Source organism: Mya arenaria, chromosome 5, assembly GCF_026914265.1.
Source record: "Mya arenaria isolate MELC-2E11 chromosome 5, ASM2691426v1".
Taxonomy (NCBI): domain Eukaryota; kingdom Metazoa; phylum Mollusca; class Bivalvia; order Myida; family Myidae; genus Mya; species Mya arenaria.
The window spans coordinates 77043594-77067437 of NC_069126.1; the positions used below are offsets into that span (position 1 = coordinate 77043594).

General features: G+C 35.4%; 1 protein-coding gene across 4 annotated transcripts in view; it reads right to left on the reverse strand.

The window, feature by feature from the left end:
- Positions 1-735: 735 nt before the first annotated feature.
- The window catches only part of LOC128233907 (ATP-binding cassette sub-family G member 1-like), a 38483-nt gene continuing 15374 nt past the window's right edge, over positions 736-23844 (reverse strand). Inside the window, exons 3-16 of one of the 4 annotated variants that reach the window (XM_052947783.1) lie at positions 22370-22559; positions 20727-20872; positions 20315-20438; positions 19487-19601; positions 18935-19052; positions 18527-18662; positions 16736-16792; positions 11608-11649; positions 9431-9532; positions 8942-9110; positions 8471-8571; positions 7814-7969; positions 6894-7012; positions 736-6382 (exon numbers count right to left, since the gene is read on the reverse strand). In XM_052947783.1, the coding sequence (XP_052803743.1) occupies positions 6145-6382; positions 6894-7012; positions 7814-7969; positions 8471-8571; positions 8942-9110; positions 9431-9532; positions 11608-11649; positions 16736-16792; positions 18527-18662; positions 18935-19052; positions 19487-19601; positions 20315-20438; positions 20727-20872; positions 22370-22559 (1813 nt within the window). In that variant the 3' untranslated portion in view covers positions 736-6144. The remainder of the gene's footprint in view (positions 6383-6893; positions 7013-7813; positions 7970-8470; positions 8572-8941; positions 9111-9430; positions 9533-11607; positions 11650-16735; positions 16793-18526; positions 18663-18934; positions 19053-19486; positions 19602-20314; positions 20439-20726; positions 20873-22369; positions 22560-23844) is intronic. The other 3 variants (XM_052947784.1, XM_052947785.1, XM_052947786.1) reach the window with 3 other exon arrangements.

Sequence of the window (23844 nt, forward strand, 5' to 3'; positions counted from 1 at the left end):
ATAAAATCGTTATTCTTTTCTTGTAAATTAGCCTTGATTAAAGGACATAGTTTCATCTAGGACTTGGGGAAAAACTTAATCTAAACGTATATATCTTACAACGATTGTGAACAAGTTATTAGAACAGTGTACTTATCACTCTCGTTGGCAAGATGTTATGCAAGAGTGTGGTCTTGTGTTGTGGGGGAAACCGGGGTACTCAGTGGGAAACCACTTGTCCGGCTTGGTGACCACTAACCAAACTCACATGCGCCCAGGCCGGGAATCGAACCCGGGTCGCCTAGATGAGAAGCGACAACCATCTAGGATAAGCTTAACAAATCACCCCATCAAAAGGTGTTTTTGTCACTGGCACCGGATTTTCAAACTTAATAAAAAAATAAAAAAAATCAAAAAAAATCTTATAATTCCTTACTAAAAATTATAATACCGAATATGCGAAATAATATAAATTTTTTTAAAAATATGCACTTTGTACTGTATAATAGTATAATTATTATACAGTACAAAGTGCATATTTAAAAAAATCAATATTTTTTTACATATTCGGTATTATAATTTTTAGTAAGGAATTATAAGATTTTTTTTTTGATTTTTTAAAAAAATGATTGAGTTTGAAAATCAGGTGCCAGTGGTTTTTGTCATTTAAAAGATGTATACCAAAGCCTACACCAGACCGATACAATACAAGTAATCAAATACTTTTTAAAAGACAGAAGTTGTCAAGACAAGGTTTCTTCTCTATTTTATTCATTAATGAATATTATACAGGTTTTTAATAACGAAGAGACAAATTGGAATACCGGATTTGGTGTTATGAACAAAAGCCTCCAGTGCAAAAATATTCAAAATGTAAAATGAAAACACAATAGTATCATCACTTTATAGGAACAATACATTCATAAAACCAATAACTTGCCGTGTTAAGTGGACAAGTCCTGACTATCAGAACGTTGAGCCTACAACTTTTCCCACTTCAAACAAACCCAATCACCAAACCAGTAACCCCATTTTGCATTAATGTATCAGTGAACAAGAGCACTGTGAGAGGATGTCAACGCTCATCTGTGTCCCAGTCAGATAAGGGGCATAACCCTATCAACAGTTCAGCCAGAGGTATGGAACATGTCTGTATGGTCATAGTGAACCTGTCTACCCATATTGCACAACCACAACAGCACGAAGGCTATGACAATACCTCAAATTATTTCTTCCAATCCAGCTAACAGAAGATTGTATTTAGATAAAAAGGTCCTTATTCTGTGGAAAAAACAACTACTAGTAATAATGGTTGTAAACAAAAGTCAAAATAAAGTAAAAAAAATAAATCTCTTAAAATACTGTTGTTTTCGAAACATTACGTACATGCATATGTATACTCCATACAATTGTTATAGGACTCCATACACATGTTATAGGACTCCATAAACATGTTATATGACTCCATACACATGTTATAGGACTCCATACACATGTTATAGGACTCCATACACATGTTATAGGACTCCATACACATGTTATAGGACTCCATACACATGTTATAGGACTCCATACACATGTTATAGGACTCCATACACATGTTATAGGACTCCATACACATGTTATAGGACTCCATACACATGTTATGTTTTCATGATGTTGCTTATTATTTTTTTCTTCATTTTCAACTTTACTACATGTGCATTTCCATCCTTGACATCAATCTCAAAATAGAAGGCAAACAAAAGCAGAGTCTGTACAGAATCTTATAAAGAAGTGTGTAAAGCATGCTTAAAGAAATTCAAAAGCACAGAACAAATATTCTAGGTTAATATCTAACAAAAATATCTCTGCTAACAACACAGAAAAGAAACAAGAAATGCATGTATATACACATCTATATATATCTACAACAGTCTTCGTCACAGATTGCACATGGCTTCTTGTACAAACCAAATTTTAGTCTGGTCAAAATCTGGGCAAATATTCATTTGAAGTAATTACTTAGTCTATTATACTTCATCCTATACATAGATGTCATCAAAATATGTATCTAGTGTGGGGTTTTGTTTCCAGAATAGGGAGAAAATCGACCACCAATTCAACATTCCTTGTGATTTAAATTGTCAGCAAATGAAACACCACAAGACCAAACAGTGGAAAAATAGTAAAAACTGGATGAACTGACATTATTAACAACATATATCTGCATTTACCAAGAGCTTGGTGTGTCTTAGAAATCAGCACTTTACTTTATGTAATGTATATATAATAATGTACATTCAAATAAATATGAACCATTGATAATACCAGACATTTTAGTGATGAAGAAACAAACACATCTATTATAGGTGTAGTTGATTGTGCGCCACAAGGATTACTATAAAAAACTATGAGAAATAGATTCAAATATAATATATATACAAAGTTTGTAAAAATCATGGTCTATTTAAATTAATATTTTTTAAACATATTTTATGTTCAGGTAAGATTTTTGTTTTATCATGCAATCAATGACCGTAATGTTATATCGTAATGCCTGGTCGCCCGATTCCCATAACATTTTGGAATAATTTGAAATGGTAATTCTTACTGATTACTATTATGGAAAATAAATAAGAGATTAAGTTATGGCAGTTTGTACTTTTGCAAAATTCTTCATCTAAACTACAAAACAGAAGTGAAATGGCCGTTATTTCAATCTTTTAAGGTCAAAACAATGTGTTTGCAATAGTTAAGGTCAAAACAATGTGTTTGCAATAGTTTTATCAGTATAATATTTACATAGTCTCCCTCTACACATTAAACACTTCATATGATAGGGAAATAATCTTTACATAATATTACAAAGCATACCTCAAGTTTCAAAACGTGACAACATCCAATAAATGAGTTATTGCCAACAATAAGCACAAAATTAACATCACAGTTTAACATGTCAAAGATATAATATGAAGGTCAACAAAAGTTATAGCTAATATTTTTTTCAAATATTTCTAATATATAGGTGTTTTCAACATTCTGATAACTTCTTAGGGACAACAAATTATATATTTAAATATATATATACCAAACTTTAATTCAAATTGAGAATTTTAAATTGGGCAAAAGGATTCCAAAGAAGCCAGGAATGAATAAACACGTAACAGCACATTATTTACATGTCAAACAGACAATATGAGTAACACAGGAGAAAATAGTTCATATACAAGCACATCCAAATAGCTTAACACATTTCATACACAAGCATATTCAAATAGCTTAACACATTTCATACACAAGCATATTCAAATAGCTTAACACATCATACACAAGCATATTCAAATAGCTTAACACATTTCATACACAAGCATATTCAAATAGCTTAACACATTTCATACACAAGCATATTCAAATAGCTTAACACATTTCATACACAAGCATATTCAAATAGCTTAACACATTTCATACACAAGCATATTCAAATAGCTTAACACATTTCATACACAAGCATATTCAAATAGCTCAACACTGAATAATCTCACAAATGTCAGAGTTCATTTGTTAACAATATCAAAAATATATTAACAGGTCTTATAAAGTTTTCAAAACAAAAAAAAAATTAATAAAGATTTTTCGTTATTATAAATTCAGTAAAATGAAGTAAAATCATTAACAACAAAGATTGGAATATTGGAAGATAATGTACTAATATCAAACATCATTTCGTATGACATCATATACGACATCAAGTACGACATCACATAAGACATCAAATAAGACATCACGTAAGACATCACGTAAGACATCATGTAAGACATCACATAAGACATCACATAAGATATCACGTAAGACATCACGTAAGACATCATGTAAGACATCACATAAGACATCACATAAGACATCACGTAAGACATCACGTAAGACATCATGTAAGACATCACATAAGACATCACATACTGATCAAACTTGATCACAAACAGTAATTTTGCTGATTCTATAGGTTACATTTCACAAGGGGTTTCTTTTCATTTTGATAGTTGCAAATCTATCATGTTATGCATAAGTAACTTTAACAAACAAAATATATTGATCACATTTACACGGAAGGGTTTCAGCGCCTTCTGGACACGCGCAAACAAATCCTCATCCAAACTTGTATAAAACCCAGACAAAATCATGCAAAAAAATTACCTTGCAAATAGAAATCAACCATCCCCCCCCCCCCCCACCCCCGCTACAGTGATGGAGAGACATAAACATATTTAAAGACAAATTACAGGATTAAGTGACCTCTATATATACACGCATGTGAAAGAAAGTACTAGGTGAAAACCAAGCAGTTGCATATACATATAGGTGTAGAATATTCCATAAAAAACGATAACATGATACAAATTTCTTTGTGGTCACCAAATCATTAGAGAGCTACTCAAATGATCTTTCTTCTTTGATTTGTTATGATACAGGAAACCACTTGAAATCAAACAATTTTATCTCACCTCTGATGAGAATTTCCACTCGCCAACGTGTATGTCTAAATGTACAACGATTATTTTGAAAACAAAATGCATGTTTGTAACAAATATTCTGATGTAAATGATTTTTCTTTTGTTCTTAATTTCATGTGTTTGAATATGTTGACTAGAATTCATAATATATTTAGCCTTGGGTATATATTGTGGGTTTAGTACCTGTAGGTTCTCAAGCTTTACATAATTCAACGGTGCTTGGTACCCTTTCGTTACAAACCCACAAAATATTGTGAATAACCCCTGTATCTTTTTTTTCTAGTTTTCAGGGATTCCACTGAGTTCAAGGTCATTTGGATAACAGCACTGGTTAGAACACTTAAACAAAAGCCCTATTTAACGTTTTTCAAATTTAACAAAATATTTCCTGAGTATAATGCATGCAGAAAAATTCATCATAATAATGAAGAGAACATAAATAATTAAAACACAGAACACAATCAATATTTATCAGCTTACGTACATCCAGCATTTAGTCATTATAATAAAAATTATATACTGATAGAAATTATTTTTTGCAGATATTCTTAAATACTAAATAGAATCAACATCCTATCATATGCTTTCCGCCTTTACAAACACTTAGTTCTCAATAATATATTACAGACATGAAGTAAAATAACAAACTACTGATAACCCTTTTACTTCAACAGTTACACAAGCTCAAGGTCATAAAAAGAATTGTCAAAATATAATAAACTAGAAAGACATGAAACATGATTGACCATTCCAGTTCTACACTTGGCAAACAACGCCCATAATTCTATATAGACTAAGGACACCAATGCCCATAATTCTATATAGACTAAGGACACAAACGCCCATAATTCCATATAGACTAAGGACACCAATGCCCATAATTCTATATAGACTAAGGACACAAACGCCCATAATTCCATATAGACTAAGGACACCAATGCCCATAATTCTATATAGACTAAGGACACAAACGCCCATAATTCCATATAGACTAAGGACACCAATGCCCATAATTCTATATAGACTAAGGACACTAACGCCCATAATTCTTTATAGACTAAGGACACCAATGCCTATAATTCTATATAGACTAAGGACACTAACGTCCTTAATTCTATATAGACTAAGGACACCAATGCCCATAATTCTATATAGACTAAGGACACCAATGCCCATAATTCTATATAGACTAAGGACACCAATGCCTAAATACAGGAGTTCCGGCAGCTGGTAATTGTCAATCCCCAAAATAGCCAGGGGTCTTTTTGAGTATGCCCAAAGCGGGGTAAATGGGCTAAGACCCCCTTCCTTCTGATTTTGATGCAAATGTCTGAGCACAAACTATCTTTACAATTGTACGATAGTCTGAAGTTGAAAGCTCTCAATCCCGGTTTCAAGACTAATTCTGACCTTCAGAACCCCTGTATATTGACTAAGGCGACCATGCTAATTTTAGTTTAAGACAACAGGCAACTATCACATGTTCAATAATTGATCACATAACAACTTGTTTCGTCCAATATTCATAACAATATCTGTACATCTTAGGACCCCTTGCCATGTTTCAGGAACATTCAATGCCTCTTTTAGACCTGATTTATGATCGTAGTAAATCTGACAATGGGATCGATCTGTTCTGCAATACACTCGTATGTACAATGTCCCAACAACCTTTTCATCTTTGTGCCTTGACTCTCCATCGTAGAACGAAGTAGCAGCTTACACGCAGTACAACAAAGAAAACACACAGAGCTATAAAGTCAATATAGAACTCAGCCTTGTCCACGTCAAGATCAGTGAGAACATTTTCTGGGTCAAGGTAGCGACATTCTGGACTTCTCTCATCTTTCAAACAATCTAGCGTGGCTCGGTCGAACCCATACACAGCTTGCAGCACACCCTCAAATGCATACCTGCAATCATTGGAATATAGATCTGTTGATTATGTTAATATATTTATATAATCATGTGAACAAAGTAGATAGTATGTCAATCAAAAACAATGGTCTAAGTCAATGATGTATGTAAATAATAAAGCAAATACAATGTTTTCAATTCAGAAAGAACAGTAAGTTACAATGCAAGCTTTCATTAAACATTTAGAGTAGTTAATGTGTAAATTAGAGATCCGTGGAGTGAACCCCAACGCTCGTCTATTCTTTTCAGTAAAAAAGGGACATTAATTGACAATTATTCAAGTCAGAGTTATGGGCCATGCTATAAATGTGTGCATTGTCTCTGACAATATGTGTACAAAGTTTCATTTGAATGTGTTGAACAGATTCAGTATTTTGTGTTATAGCTGTTTTGGCAAACCATCAATGGTGACATAAACGACATAAAAGCTTTATAAACAATATCATAAGCTTTTTTTCTTGAAAAAAAGAAATGAACCTATAATGATTAATTAAGTCAGAAACCAACCCGATGTAGGACATGTAGGAAATCCACTGCAGGTATATAGGTATGGTGTCGAAGTTGACAAAAAATCCGCTGAATAGGAGGAGAGGTATTCCGGTTATTGGTCCCAAAAATACAGCAACCTGAAATACACATACAATAACATATGCAAACTTAAAACAAGTGCAGACTTTAAACAAAAAATCACCAGTAAATGCTGTTTTACTGATTATTTTACACCAAACAGACTGTAACACACAAAGCATGTTTGTAAGGAACTTGAACTTTCCATGGTGATACTGTAAAAGGTGTCAGAAGAATACCTCTTGAAGGGATTAGACACCATGGTCCCCAAAAAATCGCCAAAGACAATATTTCTTTACAACAAGCAAAGAATTGTCATTCTAACTAGTATGAGGGTGATAATACATCACTTTTAAGAATATTTCGCTGTCCTAGCTGAGTTTACCCATTTAAAAATAGTGCAAGTCTTCCTAGTTTATAGTGTGAATATTAAGCATGTGAAACTCAGAAAGTCACATCATAAGAACAGATACATAGACCAATTTTATCTTTAAATTTACTGGTATTTACATGACCAAACAAATAAATTTTGAATTAGAAAAATATGCAAAAACTGCGAAAAAATACATTTGTCGTAAGCAATGTGATAGATCAGTAAGTGAGATTCAATGTGTTGTACCCAACAATATCAACTTTATTTTCTGTTTTTCTTGCATTTGTATCATCTGGTGTCTAGTCAGTTAAAACTGTGAAAGTATTATTTAAAAAAAAGATAGCACTTCAACCCTGATAACTTGATTCACAGGGTTGTAACACGGCTCACTTGGCTCATAACATGAATGCCAAGTTGTATATTAAGTACCAAACTCTATATTACTTGAGCCTTGCATGAACTCACTTAAAACATAGTTGTATCTAACCTGAAGTGATGTAGCTGCCCCTATTAGAAGCCCAAGAGACTGAGCGACGAGTGATGTCTGTATAGCGAGTGTGAGGAACATGACAAAGCGCATCAGGTCGCTCGGCTGGGATGTCATAAAGTACACTATACTTCCATAGATAAGCGGGAAGATTATCTGAAAAGTAGAAAACAATTACAGTAATATTTAAAACCAATACTTGGATGTGACATCACTAAGTACTGTACATGATGCTTACTTAGCTGTAAGGAATGTTTACTTTACATGAATGAGTCATCCTTTCTTTTTATTTCTAAGAACAAGCTCATTTTAAGCAGAATGATATTAACACATGTCAATATTTCTTGATAAGCTATGGGACATAACAATTCCACTATTATTCTAGTCAGAGTTAGAGTAACTGGTCTTGAAACACATATGTGCCTGAAATGACATTTTCACTAAATGTCATTTGTTTAATTATTTTGAAAGGTTTTGTTTCATAGTCAAAGAATGTTCTTAGCATAATAAACACCACCATTTTGACAACAGGGCTATGACAATACAGACGCTTTTCGTTCAAATACAAACTACTGTCGTTAAATAACCATTTTGGAAGAAATGCAATGAATCAAAAACATTTATTTTTTATTTTCTATGAATTCTTATGACTTGTACCTGAAATGGCATGTCCGCCATTGTTTTGGCTAGATAGTAGGCTTTCAGGCTGTACCAGTAGTTGAGATGCTCTCGTACACACACCGTCATCTCCATGGGAACTGAAAAAGAAAGAATAATAATAGAGTCATGAACAGCACTGTTAAAACTTTATGAGTTGGTTAACTGGCCATTTTAATTTGATAGACCAATGTTGATCCAAAAACAACTATTGACCAATCAAATTATTTTAATGTGACAACTAGTCTCAGCTTTATACAACTGACTCAAGAAGAACAAGAGATATTCAAATTTTCCAAAGGGACTGACTTATATTCTATATTTAGATGCACCTAGGACTTAATTGGCATGAAAAAGATTATATTTGTATTGGTTTTTATAAAAACACTCAAAAAAGACATAGTTATTTCTTGACATAATTGGTCACTATTGACAACAAACCACTTTTTTCGTTCCATCTGATTAACTTACAAGTCAGGACAGTTGGCATGAGCGCGGAGAACATCAGGAAAAGGATCGTGAAGAAGAGACATCCCGCATTGTTGAACACTTTTGTAGCCTCATTACCAATGCCTAAGTATAGTAGGCCAATCAGAATACCCACTGTCACATGGGCAATCAGGCGTAACCGTGTCAATGTCTGAAACAATAATAAAAATGAATTACTACAAGAAAGCTTGCTAACAATTTTGTATCATTTTTTTTTATCTGATTGCTCCTTTACATTTCTTTAACTTCATAAATTATAGTTTTGAGACCTTTATGACTTTTACTGATTTTGATGAAATGCGCGTGATCTTTATAACAACATATTTTGTTCACAATTTCCTTTATGCTTTAATGACTCATGGTAAATATATGTTTGAGCCAAGCATGTTTTTTTTTCAATGAGTTTTTGAATGAATTTCTCATTAAAACCTGTTACGAGCAATGAAAGATCCAAAACATAAATGAACTCACAGCGTCCCTCATTATTGACATGAAGGTCCGTATAAAGAGAATCTTGAACTGTGTGAAGCCGGAGGTGTTGAAATTGTCATGATCATGGTCACCATACATCTGCTGTAAATAAAGGAGGGAAAATGTTTATAAGGGGAAGTAACTCAAATGTCCACACAGACTATTAATATGGAATGGGAAGTATGTGGCTACAGCCATACAAACAAATATTTGACATGCTATCATTTTAATGCGCTGCAATATTTTATGAGTAGTAAAAGAAGAATATTCAAACAATCCTTTCTACATGAGGCAATAACAATGAAATCGCGGAAAACATGATGCATTTAAATTTAAAAAAAAATGGCAACAACGTCTATTATGCACCTTTAAGCACATACTTAAATAATAACTTGATGAAATTAATGTAAAATGATAGCAACAGGAAATATGTCATTGATATTTAGCAGATCGAAAGCACAACAATTAGTGTAAGGAATATCCTATTGTGCGTACTTAAGATAAACAATGGATCCTGGTTTGTATGCAGTATTTAAGTAATTAGTTGATGAAGACATAACAGTATGCCTTGAACCTTTAAGATATCATCAAGTTACAACATGCTTTTAAATACAATGAACGGAAGAAGGAAGATTACAGATGTTTTACAACTTTAACCATTACAAGGAGATATTTCAAATGAATTACTATTTACTTATCCTTGCCAGGGCTTTGTTTCAAACACAACTATATCTTGTTTTCTTTAAAAATATCAAATGTTCATCTTCGTAAACAAATGCCATCGGATATCCCCTACGCTACTCGCTATGCTTCGTTGTGTATTGTTTGGCTAACTGGCTAAGAAAATCACATAATCATGAATAATTATTGAGGCTATTTCATTGTTTCTGCAAGGTACCCAATGCTTTCCTGGTGAAAGCCGGAATTGAAGTGAGTCTGCTTTTTTGGTACAATAATTTTTGCCAGCAGTCAAGCCCACTCGGCCATGGAGGATATTGACACTACAGGGTTATTGAAGAATATTAAGTTATAACATGCAGTTTCATTGGAAGAGGAGTTGCCTCCCCTGCTTCATGCATATATTCATTAAGACGAGTTTAGGTCAGTCTATTGTTCTACTGTATTTATGAAGTATAATGGATTTAAGTACCATTGTTGCTGACCACTATCTAATGCATGTAGCCTCATATATGACAATAATTGCTCAAATGAATGAAATGTATCGGTTTCATAGTGACCATAGTTTTCACTATACATCAAGCAGTTTTATGTAATAATTAAAAAGACACATAAATCCAAACTATTCATTCAAAATCCATGTGTTTTGTTTGTCCACATCATTTAACATCTTTTCATTGGTTATCGCCATAATGTTTATAGATATCACAAGAGTGCTGGGAGTTAACACAAATGCTCGTCTGTAGTTTTTTCTCTCAGTCAATCAAGGGGAATTCATGCAAAAGTTTTGAGCCTTGCTGTACATGTGTGTATTGTCTCTTGTAACACATGTACAAAGGTTCATTTAAATCAAGACAAAACAGATGAGCTAAAAAATTTAGATTGCACAGCATAATGTGAATTGTTAGTCTGGGATGGCATTCAATATGAAACGCGAGTCAATTTTATGGTCATTCGACATTGACTTTATAAGTCATGTTGGTCCTTTATTTATATCACAATGTTCCATTAGCTTCATCAGCCTTTGATCCAATTAAGACCAATATTGAAAACCATCCCATGGAGAACTGAGATGCATACAAAAACACAATACAATTGTTAGAAAGGTGTTATAAAGTTTTACTGGAAAAAAAAGCAGCATGCTGTATTACTATCTAGTGTTGTACCATGATGACGGAGAGTGGTTTTGTTTTTGCCTATACATTTAATCCCATATGGTAATGGCAGGTTGAGCTTTAATGAGCTTTAAGTAACCTGCAAATAAATATTCATTTATCCGCGATTAATTAAGTTATTGAATGTTGTCCTTGTCAAATTGGTACATTAAATATACTTTACCCACAAACCTTGTGACTGAAATTATACAACTCAAACTTGTGCTCATGTATAAGTTCAATAACTCGGAAAGTACGCACAGTAAGTTTAACTAATATTTCTAAAAGTTTCTACACTACATGCAAAGATACACATCCCAGGGCCTCACTACAGCTAGTACAGACCTCACTGAGGGAAGAGTCTGTTTCCGAGTCACTGGCGGATTGCTAGGAGAAAAACACTTTTGGATTAGTTTCGTTATTCTAGAGTACAATTGTAATAACTTTAAATGTTGTTCAAGCCTGTATTTGCCAACTGTGTTTAGTTTGAAAGAATCACAGATTTAACATATTTTTAATGTCATGATCATTTTTCAAAACGTTAATTATGCCAGATTTAAATATATCAAGTTTTAGTGAATTGCTCAGCATTTGATACTGAAACAATTTAAGATAAACTATAAGCAGTATACCAACACTCTGACAGTCATAACTAGATCAACATTCTCATCAAAATTAATGATGGCAAAAACAGCTTTCTGTTTTCAAGTCCTACACCTTGTTTATAGTTTACACTGTTTATAATATACTATAATACCTAGTTCTTTTATTATGAACGATACTATTGTGTAAATATGGGAAATCATAGAAACCATTGTGTAAATATGGTAAAAAATAGATTCTTTTGCATGAATATTAGGGATGCAAACGAATGGCAAAATTGATATTCGAATATTCGGTAATTCTTTCGATCGAATATTCAATAACCATAATACATCTTTTAGAAGTTGTAGTAAACTATCATTATCATTCGCTTAAGTAATAGCCAAGGCATTTCAATCCTACTTGGTCGTAGCAAGTACCCGCTGCGAACCCTGATTTTCCCCAAATGAGCCTCTGAAATTCCCCATTTTTACATAGAAAAAAGGCAATACATTATGAACAATCAAAAATCAAAATCAAATAATTCCGCTGCCTTCATTTTGTGAAACAATGTGAAAATAGATGGATTACTAATCAAATGGCGTAATGAGCCAATGGAGGCTCTATCTGTAGGACGAGCAGTAAACTCGGGAACTAGTAAAATAATAAAACGAAAACATATATGAATTTGATTCTTCTATTGTACATCAATAGGGGAAATATATCCTAAACGCCGTACTATACAGTTACATATCAAAGCAAGAACAGTGCATCGAAACATGGGAAACAGTTAACAGCACATACATGTAACTACATTATTGTAGCACATGCCATACATAGTATCACGGCGCTTTGAGCAATTATGCACAGCCTAATTTGCAACCAAGACAGCACATTAGTGTGAAGGCCGATTCCTTTAATCCTTAATTGGCAAAGGCATTTAAATTTACCAAAAATAATTTATTTTTTGGTGTCACTTGTCCAATAGCCAGTTGTAAAATTATGGCGACTTTTTATAGTACCCGACGATATGTCCTTAAATGACCTATGACGCGTGTTTAGTGTATTGTCATCACATTCACACCTCTGGCATTAGGGGCCAATCATTGTAAAAACAAGACAAATGAACAATACACACAAGCAGCGTTGTAGGTCAAAGGTTTTTTTATTCTATTTATTCAACATTTTTTTCGAATATTCAAATACCAATTTTGACATTCATAAATATGGTAATCATAGATCCTATGCGTAAATATGGTAAATCATAGATACTATTGTGTAAATACGGTAAATCATAGATTCTATGCGTAAATACGGTTAATCATAGATTCTATGCGTAAATATGGTAAATCATAGATACTATTGCGTAAGTATGGTAAATCATAGATACTTTTGTAAATGCATACTATCAGTAGAATATCATGCAGTATACAATAACGTATGTCAATATCTTGAATCTAAACAATAAATCATTGGCAGACAATGGAATAGACAGTACAACTTTGTCAGCATTCATTTGTATATAAGATACATAACTGGAAACTAAACTTACACATTCCAGGACAAAAAGAGATCATGAATACAGTGGTTTTACACTTCACAGAAAATTCACCAGCCATGCAATACATTATCTACAGACGGGTGTCCATTCTTTCCAATGCACACACCATTTTGTGCATCATATAAACAGATTGAGGAGATACATTCAGACAGAAAGAAGCAAATGAAATGCATTCTATCAAAAAATATAAGGCATAAATTAGGCCAAGTGCATAACAAAGACTGACAAACTGTCAACCAAAAAGGCTTTTCATTTTTTCTGAATTAATGAAGGGGCATATGTCAGATAGTACAACTCAAGTGATAGATACGATAAGACCAGGGCTTCCATTAAGAATTTTAAACTGGAAGTATGAACTTCCTGTGAATCACTTTTGGAAGTTTTACACTGGAATATGGAAGTTTAAGTCTCCATAATACAATATCTTTTTCAGCTATTTTTCAACAAATATATAAAAAATCAAATAATTTTCACTTTAACTGATATTATTATAATTCATCTGACTTAAAAACACTTAAACTGATTGAAATTATGACTATAAAAGTAATATTGACAAATGGTTTCGATTTTATGAACTTCCAAGCTTTCAACTTTGGAAGTTTTCTTCAAAATTATGGAAGTTTTTGTACTTCCAAGGAATCAATTTTGGAAGTTTTAACCAATTTCTAGGGAGTAATATACTTCCAAACTTCCTTTAACGGAAGCCCTGTAAGACTTTTTTCTTTAAAAGACAAACAAGCAAACAAACAGACAACCATACATAAACTGTTTTGGTCAACATAATAAATGTCATTAGAATGCTTTTAAAAGTGTATAGAAGAAAGAAACTCTAATCATTATTGTTAGCAGGCATAACTTCCATTTCACAACATAATAATGAAAACAACTAAGGGCTATTCCATTTAAACATATAACCCCCGGGGGGAAGGCACTTTTAAAACAAGAGGCACATCAGTGCCTGTGCTCCACTGGCCAAAAGGTTCAAGCAAAGACCACCTAGTGAACATTTTCGTCAAGTTTCATAGAAATACAATCAATTTTTGAGGAGAAGTTATTTAAAAAAATTTTTTACTTTAATAGCTCTGGCTGCCATGTTGTGCAGTGGACCGAAATGATTTGGGCAATTTGAGTAAAGGAGCACCAAACAAACATTTCTGTCAAGTTTTATCGAAAAAAGGTCATCGGTTTCGACGACAAGTCGTATAAAGTTTTTTTTATTTTTTAGCTCTGGCAGCCATGGTGTGCAGTGGACTGGAACCATTTAACAAATTTTGGTTAATGACCACCCAAGGAACATTTCTGTCAATTTTCATCAAAATCTGATCATCGGTTAACATTTAATCTGAATAGATTATGAAGCAAATATCTAACCTGAACAAGAACTGACGAGATAGAAGCGACTTGGTGTTTCACTTACACTTTTCGGCCATTTAAGTTACTAAAAATAGCTGTTTCATAAACTTTCAGAATGTCACTTAAACGAAAATTAATGTTCAGTCTATATATACTTTCCTATGTATAAATGTAAGGTTTTTAAATTGATCTTTTTGTGAGAACTTTATGCTTATATGTTTACTCATAAATTATTATTGTTTAAAAATTATTTAAAGATGCTATAGGTGAAAAATTAAGACATTATTTTTTTTTCTATTAAAGGGAGGTAATTCAGTAGTAAAATGTAATCAAAGCTATTAAAGCATGGCATTTCTTTTCTAACCATGTTGATATTATTACAGTCTATTCAAGCAAGATGCCTTTTGTTTTTACATAGTACCCATAGGTTCTGAAAAACAAGGAGCACTATTCCCAACAGAAGGATGTCACTCCCTATCACTGCATGAGCATCATAATAAAGAAATGTTTACTCAAACTGCAAGCTGCTCAATTGAAATAGGTATTTACCTCAAGCATACAGTTTTATAATGTGGCAAAATAGTCGGACTACTAGATTGTCATTCGGACTAGTAAAATATGCCATTATGCTAGTCCAACTGGCTAGTAGGTTAAAATGTTTTTCGTGAAGACTGCGGACGGGAAGTCCTTAAAGGTTTTTCTATTTTTAACTCTCGCAGCCATGTTGTGCAGCGGACCGGAACCATTTGGGCAATTTTGGTTAAAGGGCATCCCGATGAACATTTATGTAAAGTTTCATCAAAATCTGATAATCGGTTTCTGAGAAGATGTAGTTTAACGTTTTTTTCTATTCTTAGCTCTGGTGCCCATGTTGTGCAGCAGACCAGAACTGTTTGGGCTATTTTGGTTAAGGACTACCCAAGTAACATTTCTGTCAAGTTTCATTGCAATACGATCATCGGTTTCTGAGGAGAAGTCGTTTAAAGGTTTTTCTATTTTTACCTCTGGGGGCCATCTTGTGCAGTGGACCGAAACCATTGAAGCAAATTTGATAAAGGACCATCCAAGGAACATTTCTGTTAAGTTTCATCAAAATCTGATCATCGGTTTCTGAGAAGATGTTCTTTAAAGGTTTTTCTATTTTTTTGCCCTGGCAGCCATGTTGTGCAGCGGACCGGAACCATTTGAGCAATTTTGGTTAAGGACCACCCAAGGAACAATTCTGTCAAGTTTCATCAAAATCTGCCTATCCGTTTCAGAGGAGATGTCGTTTAAAGATTTTGCTATTTTTAGCTGTGGCGGCCATATTGTGCAATGGACCAGAACCATTTGAGCAATTTTAATAAAGGACCACCCAAGGAACATTACTGTCAAGTTTCATCAAAATCTGCCGAACCGTTTCAGAGGAGATGTCGTTTAAAGATTTTGCTATTTTTAGCTCTGGCGGCCATATTGTGCAATGGACCGGAACCATTTGAGCAATTTTGGTAAAGGACCACCAAAGGAACATTCCTGTGAAGTTTTGTCAAAATCCGCTTATCAGTTTCAGAGGAGATGTCGTTTAAAGTAAAAGTTTACGCACGCATGCACGCACGCACGCACGCACGCACTCACGACGGACAATCTGTGACGACATAAGCTCCATGGCCTTCGGCCAGTGGAGCTAATAAACCACCCCCCTACAGAAGCAAATTTACACTTTCAGGGTCCAAATTAGCGAAAAAAGACACCCACCTATATACTATTTAAATAATTGCCTTCCCCCCATAAGTTATATGTTTTACAGGATATATCATCATCTCATTAAGCCAAAAAGTCATGCCTGCTTAAGTAAGCCGTAAAAAAGAACCATAAAAAACAAATTTAAATCTAAAAAGCAGACTGTACACAAGCAAGACTCACTTATAACAGTGCCATGCATGCAATGGCAAACAGGCCAAACTAACACAAGTGTTGCTTATCAACCATATAACAAACCTTGGCAACCATGTCAGAACAAGGTGTACTTGCCCGCGATGAGTTTGGCGTTATGTCCTGCACAATGGGAGTGCAACATATTGCATCAATTGAGTAAATTAACGGTATATTGAATGTAAATACTACCACTGAAATCTGATCAACTTTATAGCTAGAGTAGTTTGAACTTTGAGATCATTATTTAGTTTATGCAACAAGTTTTTCAAAACAAGCCATTCATATTTATTAAAGTCTTAGTAAAATGTTTGCTGTTACATAAAAAACTATATGCTGCTCTTTCTAAATATCACCTATAACCTTATGCTTGATACAATCAATTAGGAACAAGAGATGTTTGTCAAACATTATGCCCCCCCCTGAGCGCCAGTTGTCAGGATTATATGGACAATTGAATGAAATATGCATGAACCGAAATGACAGCTGATTTGTCACTGACATTGGATGCCTTTGAGGCAGTTTTAAGATTATAACCATTGAAAGTGTGAGGATAGAGTGTGTTATGACTATGACCTTTGACCTCAAAATCCATAGGAGTCATCAGCTGGTCACCAAAAATCTAAATGTTAAGTTTGAGGGCCATGGGTGCAGGCATTGACAAGTTATCACACAGACAAGCTTTTTTCGTTCAAAGTCACTGTGACCTTGACCTTTGACCCGATAACTCTAAAATCATAAGGGGTCATCTACAGGTCAGACGCAACTCCAAGTCAAGTTTGAGGGCCATGGGTGCAGACTTTGTCGAGTTATCACTGGAAAAAAAATTGCATTCAAGGTCACTGTGAACTTGACCTATGACCCTATGACTCCTAAAATCAATAAGGGTCATCTACTGGTCATGCCCAACTTCCACGTCAAGTTTGATGATCATAAGTTCAGGCATTGTTGAGATATCACAGCGAGAAGATTTGTTAACTTTATTGTGTTAAAGGTTACTGTGACATTTGACCTTGGCCTGGCGACCCCCAAAGTCAAGAGGGGTCATCTACTGGTCAGGCCCAACCTTCAAGTCAAGTTTGAGGGCCATGGGTGCAGGCATTGTTGAGTTATCACTTGGACAACCTTTTATCATTCAAGGTAACTGTGACCTTGACCTTTGGATTAATGACCCCTAAAATCAATAGGGGCGATCTACTGGTCAGGCCCAACCTCCAACTGAAGTATGAGGGCCATGGGTACAGGCATTGTCGAGTTATCACTCGGACAACCTTTTACCATTCAAGGTCACTGTGACATTTGATCTTTAGCCCGATGACCTCCAAAAACTGTTGGGGTCATCTTCTGGTCAGGACCAACCTCCAAGTCAAGTATGAGGGCCATGGGTGCAGGCATTGTCCAGTTATCACTCAGACAACCTTTTACCATTCAAGGTCACTGTGAACTTGACCTTTGGCCTGATGACCCCCAAAAATCAATAGGGGTTATCTACTGGTCAGACGTAACTTCCATATCAAGTTTGATGACCATAGGTCTAGGCATTGTTGAGTTATCACTCGGACAAGCTTCAAAATTATTTTACCATTAAAGGTCACTGTGATGACCTTTGACCCGATGAGCCCTAAAATCAATAGGGGTCTTCTTCTGGTCAGGCCCAACCTTCCTGTCAAGTTTGATGATCATACGTCCAGGAATTGTTGAGTTATCACTCGGACAAGCTTTGGTCTACCGACGGACGGACCGACCGACCGACATGTGCAAAGCAATATACCCCTCTTCTTCGAAGGGGGGATTAATTAAGTTAGGAATTAGGTTACTTTGGAATGATCTCTTGCTATAATATACAGGATCTCATACCGAGTGTTTTTCATCAATGGCAAGATAGTGGTCGCCAGGGTCACCATTGGCTGCTAGGAGACTGTCATTCTCTGTGTTATCCCCGGATACCAGCTCCGGAGCCTCCGCGATAGATGACATACTGCTCTTAGATGTCCTGAAATGGAACAAGTTGATTGTTGGTTGCTAGGAGAAGTCACAATTTGTGGTCTCCCTGGAAAACTCAGCCTAATCTATGACTTACTTAACAGGTATGCACATGATTTAACTACCCATTGCATAATGTAGATACCTGTTGGATGCAGCAGAGGCCTGACTGGCCATGTATTTGCTCACATTCCATGACCAAACATTTTAACTTAAGAAACCTCTCAATACCATCTCTATGTATGTTTGTCTTGCACACATGCATAGTGACATTACATATACCTGTTAGACATGGCTGGGGTGTGACTAGCCATGTATTTGTCCATATTCCCAGAGCGGACATTCTGAACAAGCAGTGTCACCTTGTCTTCACCAGTCTCTCCTGCTGCCACCTCCATCACTGAAATTTACAAAACATAGGGGTCAGTATATACATGTGACAATTATAATTTATATGGTTTTATGGTCCCCTTAAAAACTTACCAAAGCACAGGGGTTCAGGGATTCATAATCAGAAAAAAAACCACCAAGGAATCATACTTGTATTGAAAACAATTGTTCAACATTAGAAATTCCTCAAGCCGTTTGAAAATGAAAGAGAAGACAAATGATCTCTGATTCTTGATGTGACCATGACATTGTATACACATAGCTCAAACATGCACTGCCCATATTTCTTTCATGTACTTCAGATTTACGTAAGGAAACTTTTGACATTTTTTAAGTAATCCAAAAATAATGTGATGGTCATATATACATGACAGTCAGACTGGTAGACAGACAGACTTCAAAGTAACAACTAAATAAGTTTAAAAGTTCTGCTCCCAAACTCACCATAGTCAGCCGGATTGTTGTAGGGGGGACACTCGAGGCCGATGGACTTGAAGTACGGCAGGAGTTGTTTGATGCTTCCCTTGTATACACACTCTCCACTTGCCAACATGTACAGCTGCAATACAGAGATAGTCAAGCACATCAAGAAGGTAGAAACACTGCATGAAATACAGGAAAATATTAAAAGCCATTTGAGTCATCATCAGTTTAAAAAGGAAATTAAAGAAAATCATTGTCACTCATGAGTTCTTGAAACAGAAATCATCCTAGCAATCAACTCAAAGATGTTAAATTCCATAATAAAGTCTACAAGAGTCTTTGCATTGTCAAAAACAAAGAAGACTTTAGTGCTGGGTTGATGAATGACTTTGTTAAAGCAGTTGAAAAATACAAATGGACAGCAACAATCAGAAAACAGGTTCCAGAAGTCCAGGGGTTACAGTGAACTGGTGTTTCATGGCAGCTATCCCATCATTTATCGTAAAGCTTTATTGACGAGTGTGTGGTCTGTTAGTAGTTGTGTATAGGGTGTTTACCATACATGTTTCTGTACCTACTTCATCGACTTTTTGGCCCTTGCCTTGTGCCAATACACAGGATTAATTTTTGAATTTTTCACTTGTTTTTATTGTATTATACTTAGGTAATTGTAGAAATTCTAAAACAATTTAACAAAAACCTGTATGTATGAATTTTTAAACATGTTGCACCCAGGGAGCTGCCATCCTATTGGAGGCATCACAGCAAGCCATGTTGTACCTCATATATACTAGAAGACCTGTGTCTGTGTGTCACAGGTGAAATATTGAAGCATAACATTAGTCTTACATGGTCAAACATCATGAAGAGTTTAGCGCTGGGCTGATGGATGGTGCAGATGATGGTGCGGCCCCCGGCAGCGAGGTTCTTTAACAGTGTGATACACTGGAAACATGAGGAGCTGTCCAGGCCACTGGAATAGAGGGTGGAAATACTGTAAAATTGCATAGTAATGCAGTTGTCATTTGAACTTTTAAGACTTTTTCAGTTTTACGTTTTAAGCATTTTAGTTAACAAATGTCAACAATATTTTCCTTGACAAAAACATTATCGAAGAAGAAGAAACTCATCTGATTGCATGAAATACCTTGTTATTAATAGTGCATGTAATGAACAATAATTTTCATTTTCAAATTGTAGTTTTTGAGGTTATTTAAATTCAAATTTATCTACAATGTCAATACAGTGCTACTCCTCCTACCTGGTTGGTTCATCAAAAAACATGATGGGTGGGTTGTTGACCATCTCCAGGGCGATGGAGAGTCGTTTACGCTGGCCCCCTGAGAGGTTACTGGTGCGTGTCTTCTTATGATCCATCAAGCCTAGTGTATCCAAGATATCATCAACCTACCGGACAAAAAACTTAACAATTAAACATGATAGTGTAGTGGGTGGTATTAACTATTTAAGGGTAAATCTGTATGCATCTTTTCAAGAAAATTTGGTATATTGTGCATAAACCAGTTGGCTGAACACATTCAAATATGCCTGGTGAACAATGGAACCACCTTGTTTTGATCTGTGTTTTACACGTGCAATCTTTCAGTTTGGTTCAAAGTTTACAAAAGGCCTCCATCCCATACACAAACAATAAGGGCATACATGTATATGTAATGCAAATGTGATAGACCTTGTGTCCGCTGTGGTTAATGATAAACTAGTCTATTGTTATTTCCTTTTAAGAGATTTATATACATAAAATAAAAAAGTAGGCAGTTTAACTCCACATAATACTAAAAAAATAACAATGGATTTAAGAACATTTAGCCTTGAAATATGCACCATATGTGCCTTGCAATACAGTCTTCATTTATCAAGCACCCAGTGAGCCTCCAATGTCGCCAATGCAGTGGGGTAGCTTGTCTTCGTTTCACTGTTATTATCATTTACTCTGGCTTGTTTAGCAACACATCGGAAATTTGAACCAAAAATTAATTATCAATAAACCCTAATGAATTATGGCAGTAATGAAAGAGAACTCATTAAACTGATTAAGTGCGGGCAACTCTTAGCAAGTTTAGGTTCATGCAAATGTGTGCTTGCCAAGTGATTATGTGCATACTTATGATTAAGTAATCATTTTGAAAATAAAGTAAAGTATGAAACATTTGCATTAAAACACTGATGAGGAGTGAAATAGATGAATTTGTTCACATTAATAAAACAAACAATTCAAATATAAATCGTATAAATATCAAATATAAATATATATCGTCTTTGAAGAGCATTTTTTGTAATTAAATGTCTTTCATGAGCATTTCTTATGATTAAATATTGCTTAAAATGTGAACATCAATGAAGTGAAGGAAAGCTCTCTCAATGTTATCTAAACCATTTGCCGATGAAAACTGCTCATTTATCATTAAATGTTGTGAAACATAAGCAAAACATTACTATCATTTCAAGCTTAGATACTGCGTTTCATACAAACACAACTTGATTGAAAATATTTCAAAACATTCTTTTGCAAAAGTGCTTGCCAATAATAATAGAAACATAGAATTATCAATATTATCTGAAGGTTGAATTGGTTTATGCTTTATGGTAGTTTATGCTTCCACGTTTAAAAATTGGCTTGTGGTCAGAACTGAAAATAGATCCAGGATTTAAAGTAAAAAAGGATTCATCTTGAGAATGTGTGACCCGACCTCCCCCCAACTGGTATTCTCCTACTTTCTACACATTTCCCTGACCAACTAGTGCAAGATCTATGACAAAAAAGGATCCAATAAAACCGAAATAAAGAGAAACAAATGGACACAAATAAAAACACATAACAATGGCAGATAACTGCATACATACAAAAGGGAGACAACAGTTTAATGAAAGTCCAAGCAAACAAACCTTGTCCTCCTTCTCAGACATGGGCATTTTCTCCTCGAGTTTGAGGTTGGCAGAGCACATCATGGCTTCTTCCACAGACAGGTGGGGCAGGAGATGGTCGTCCTGCATGATGTAACATGAGTACTTACGGAATGCACGCAGGTCACGTTCCTTCTTACGAACCAAAATCTCACCCTCGATATCGCTTGTCCTGAAATGAATAACGAAGTTTTAACATTGAAGGAAACATCAAATTATCTTGGTATGTATCCTATTTCTTGACAGTATCATCTGTCTTAGTCACACAACTGTTCAAAGTGGTCAACGCAACTCACCTTTAACCAGCCAGTATGCTCATGAGGGGATGTAACTCACCTGTAACAAGCCAAGCCAGGATGTTCATGAGGGGATGTAACTCACATGTTCATGAGGGGATGTAACTCACCTTTAGCCAGCCAGGGTGTTCATGTGGGGATGTAACTCACATGTTCATTAGGGGATGTAACCCCTTTGACCTTGACCAGCCAGAGTGTTCATGAGGGAATGTAACTCACACGTTCATGAGGGGATGTAACTCACCTTTAACCAGCCAAAATGCTCATAAGGGAATGTAACTCACCTTTAACCAGCCAGGGTGTTCATAAGGGGATGTAACTCGCCTGTATCAAGCCAGTATGTTCATGGGAGGATGTAACTCGCCTGTATCAGGCCAGTATGTTCATGGGAGGATGTAACTCGCCTGTATCAGGCCAGTATGTTCATGGGAGGATGAAACTCGCCTGTATCAAGCCAGTATGTTCATGGGAGGATGAAACTCGCCTGTATCAAGCCAGTATGTTCATGGGAGGATGAAACTCGCCTGTATCAAGCCAGTATGTTCATGGGAGGGTGTAACTCGCCTGTATCAAGCCAGTATGTTCATGGGAGGGTGTAACTCGCCTGTATCAAGCCAGTATGTTCATGGGAGGATGTAACTCGCCTGTATCAAGCCAGTATGTTCATGGAGGATGTAAATCACCTGTATCAAGCCAGTATGTTCATGGGAGGATGTAACTCGCCTCTTATCAAGCCAGTATGTTCATGGGAGGATGAAACTCGCCTCTATCAAGCCAGTATGTTCATGGGAGGAAGAAACTCGCCTGTATCAAGCCAGTATGTTCATGGGAGGGTGTAACTCGCCTGTATCAAGCCAGTATGTTCATGGGAGGGTGTAACTCGCCTGTATCAAGCCAGTATGTTCATGGGAGGATGTAACTCGCCTGTATCAAGCCAGTATGTTCATGGGGGATGTAAATCACCTGTATCAAGCCAGTATGTTCATGGGAGGATGTAACTCGCCTCTTATCAAGCCAGTATGTTCATGGGAGGATGAAACTCGCCTCTATCAAGCCAGTATGTTCATGAGGAAATGTTACTCACCTGTAACCAGCAAGGATAATCATGAAGAAATGTTACTCACCAGTATCAAGCCAGGATGTTCATGAGGAAATGTTACT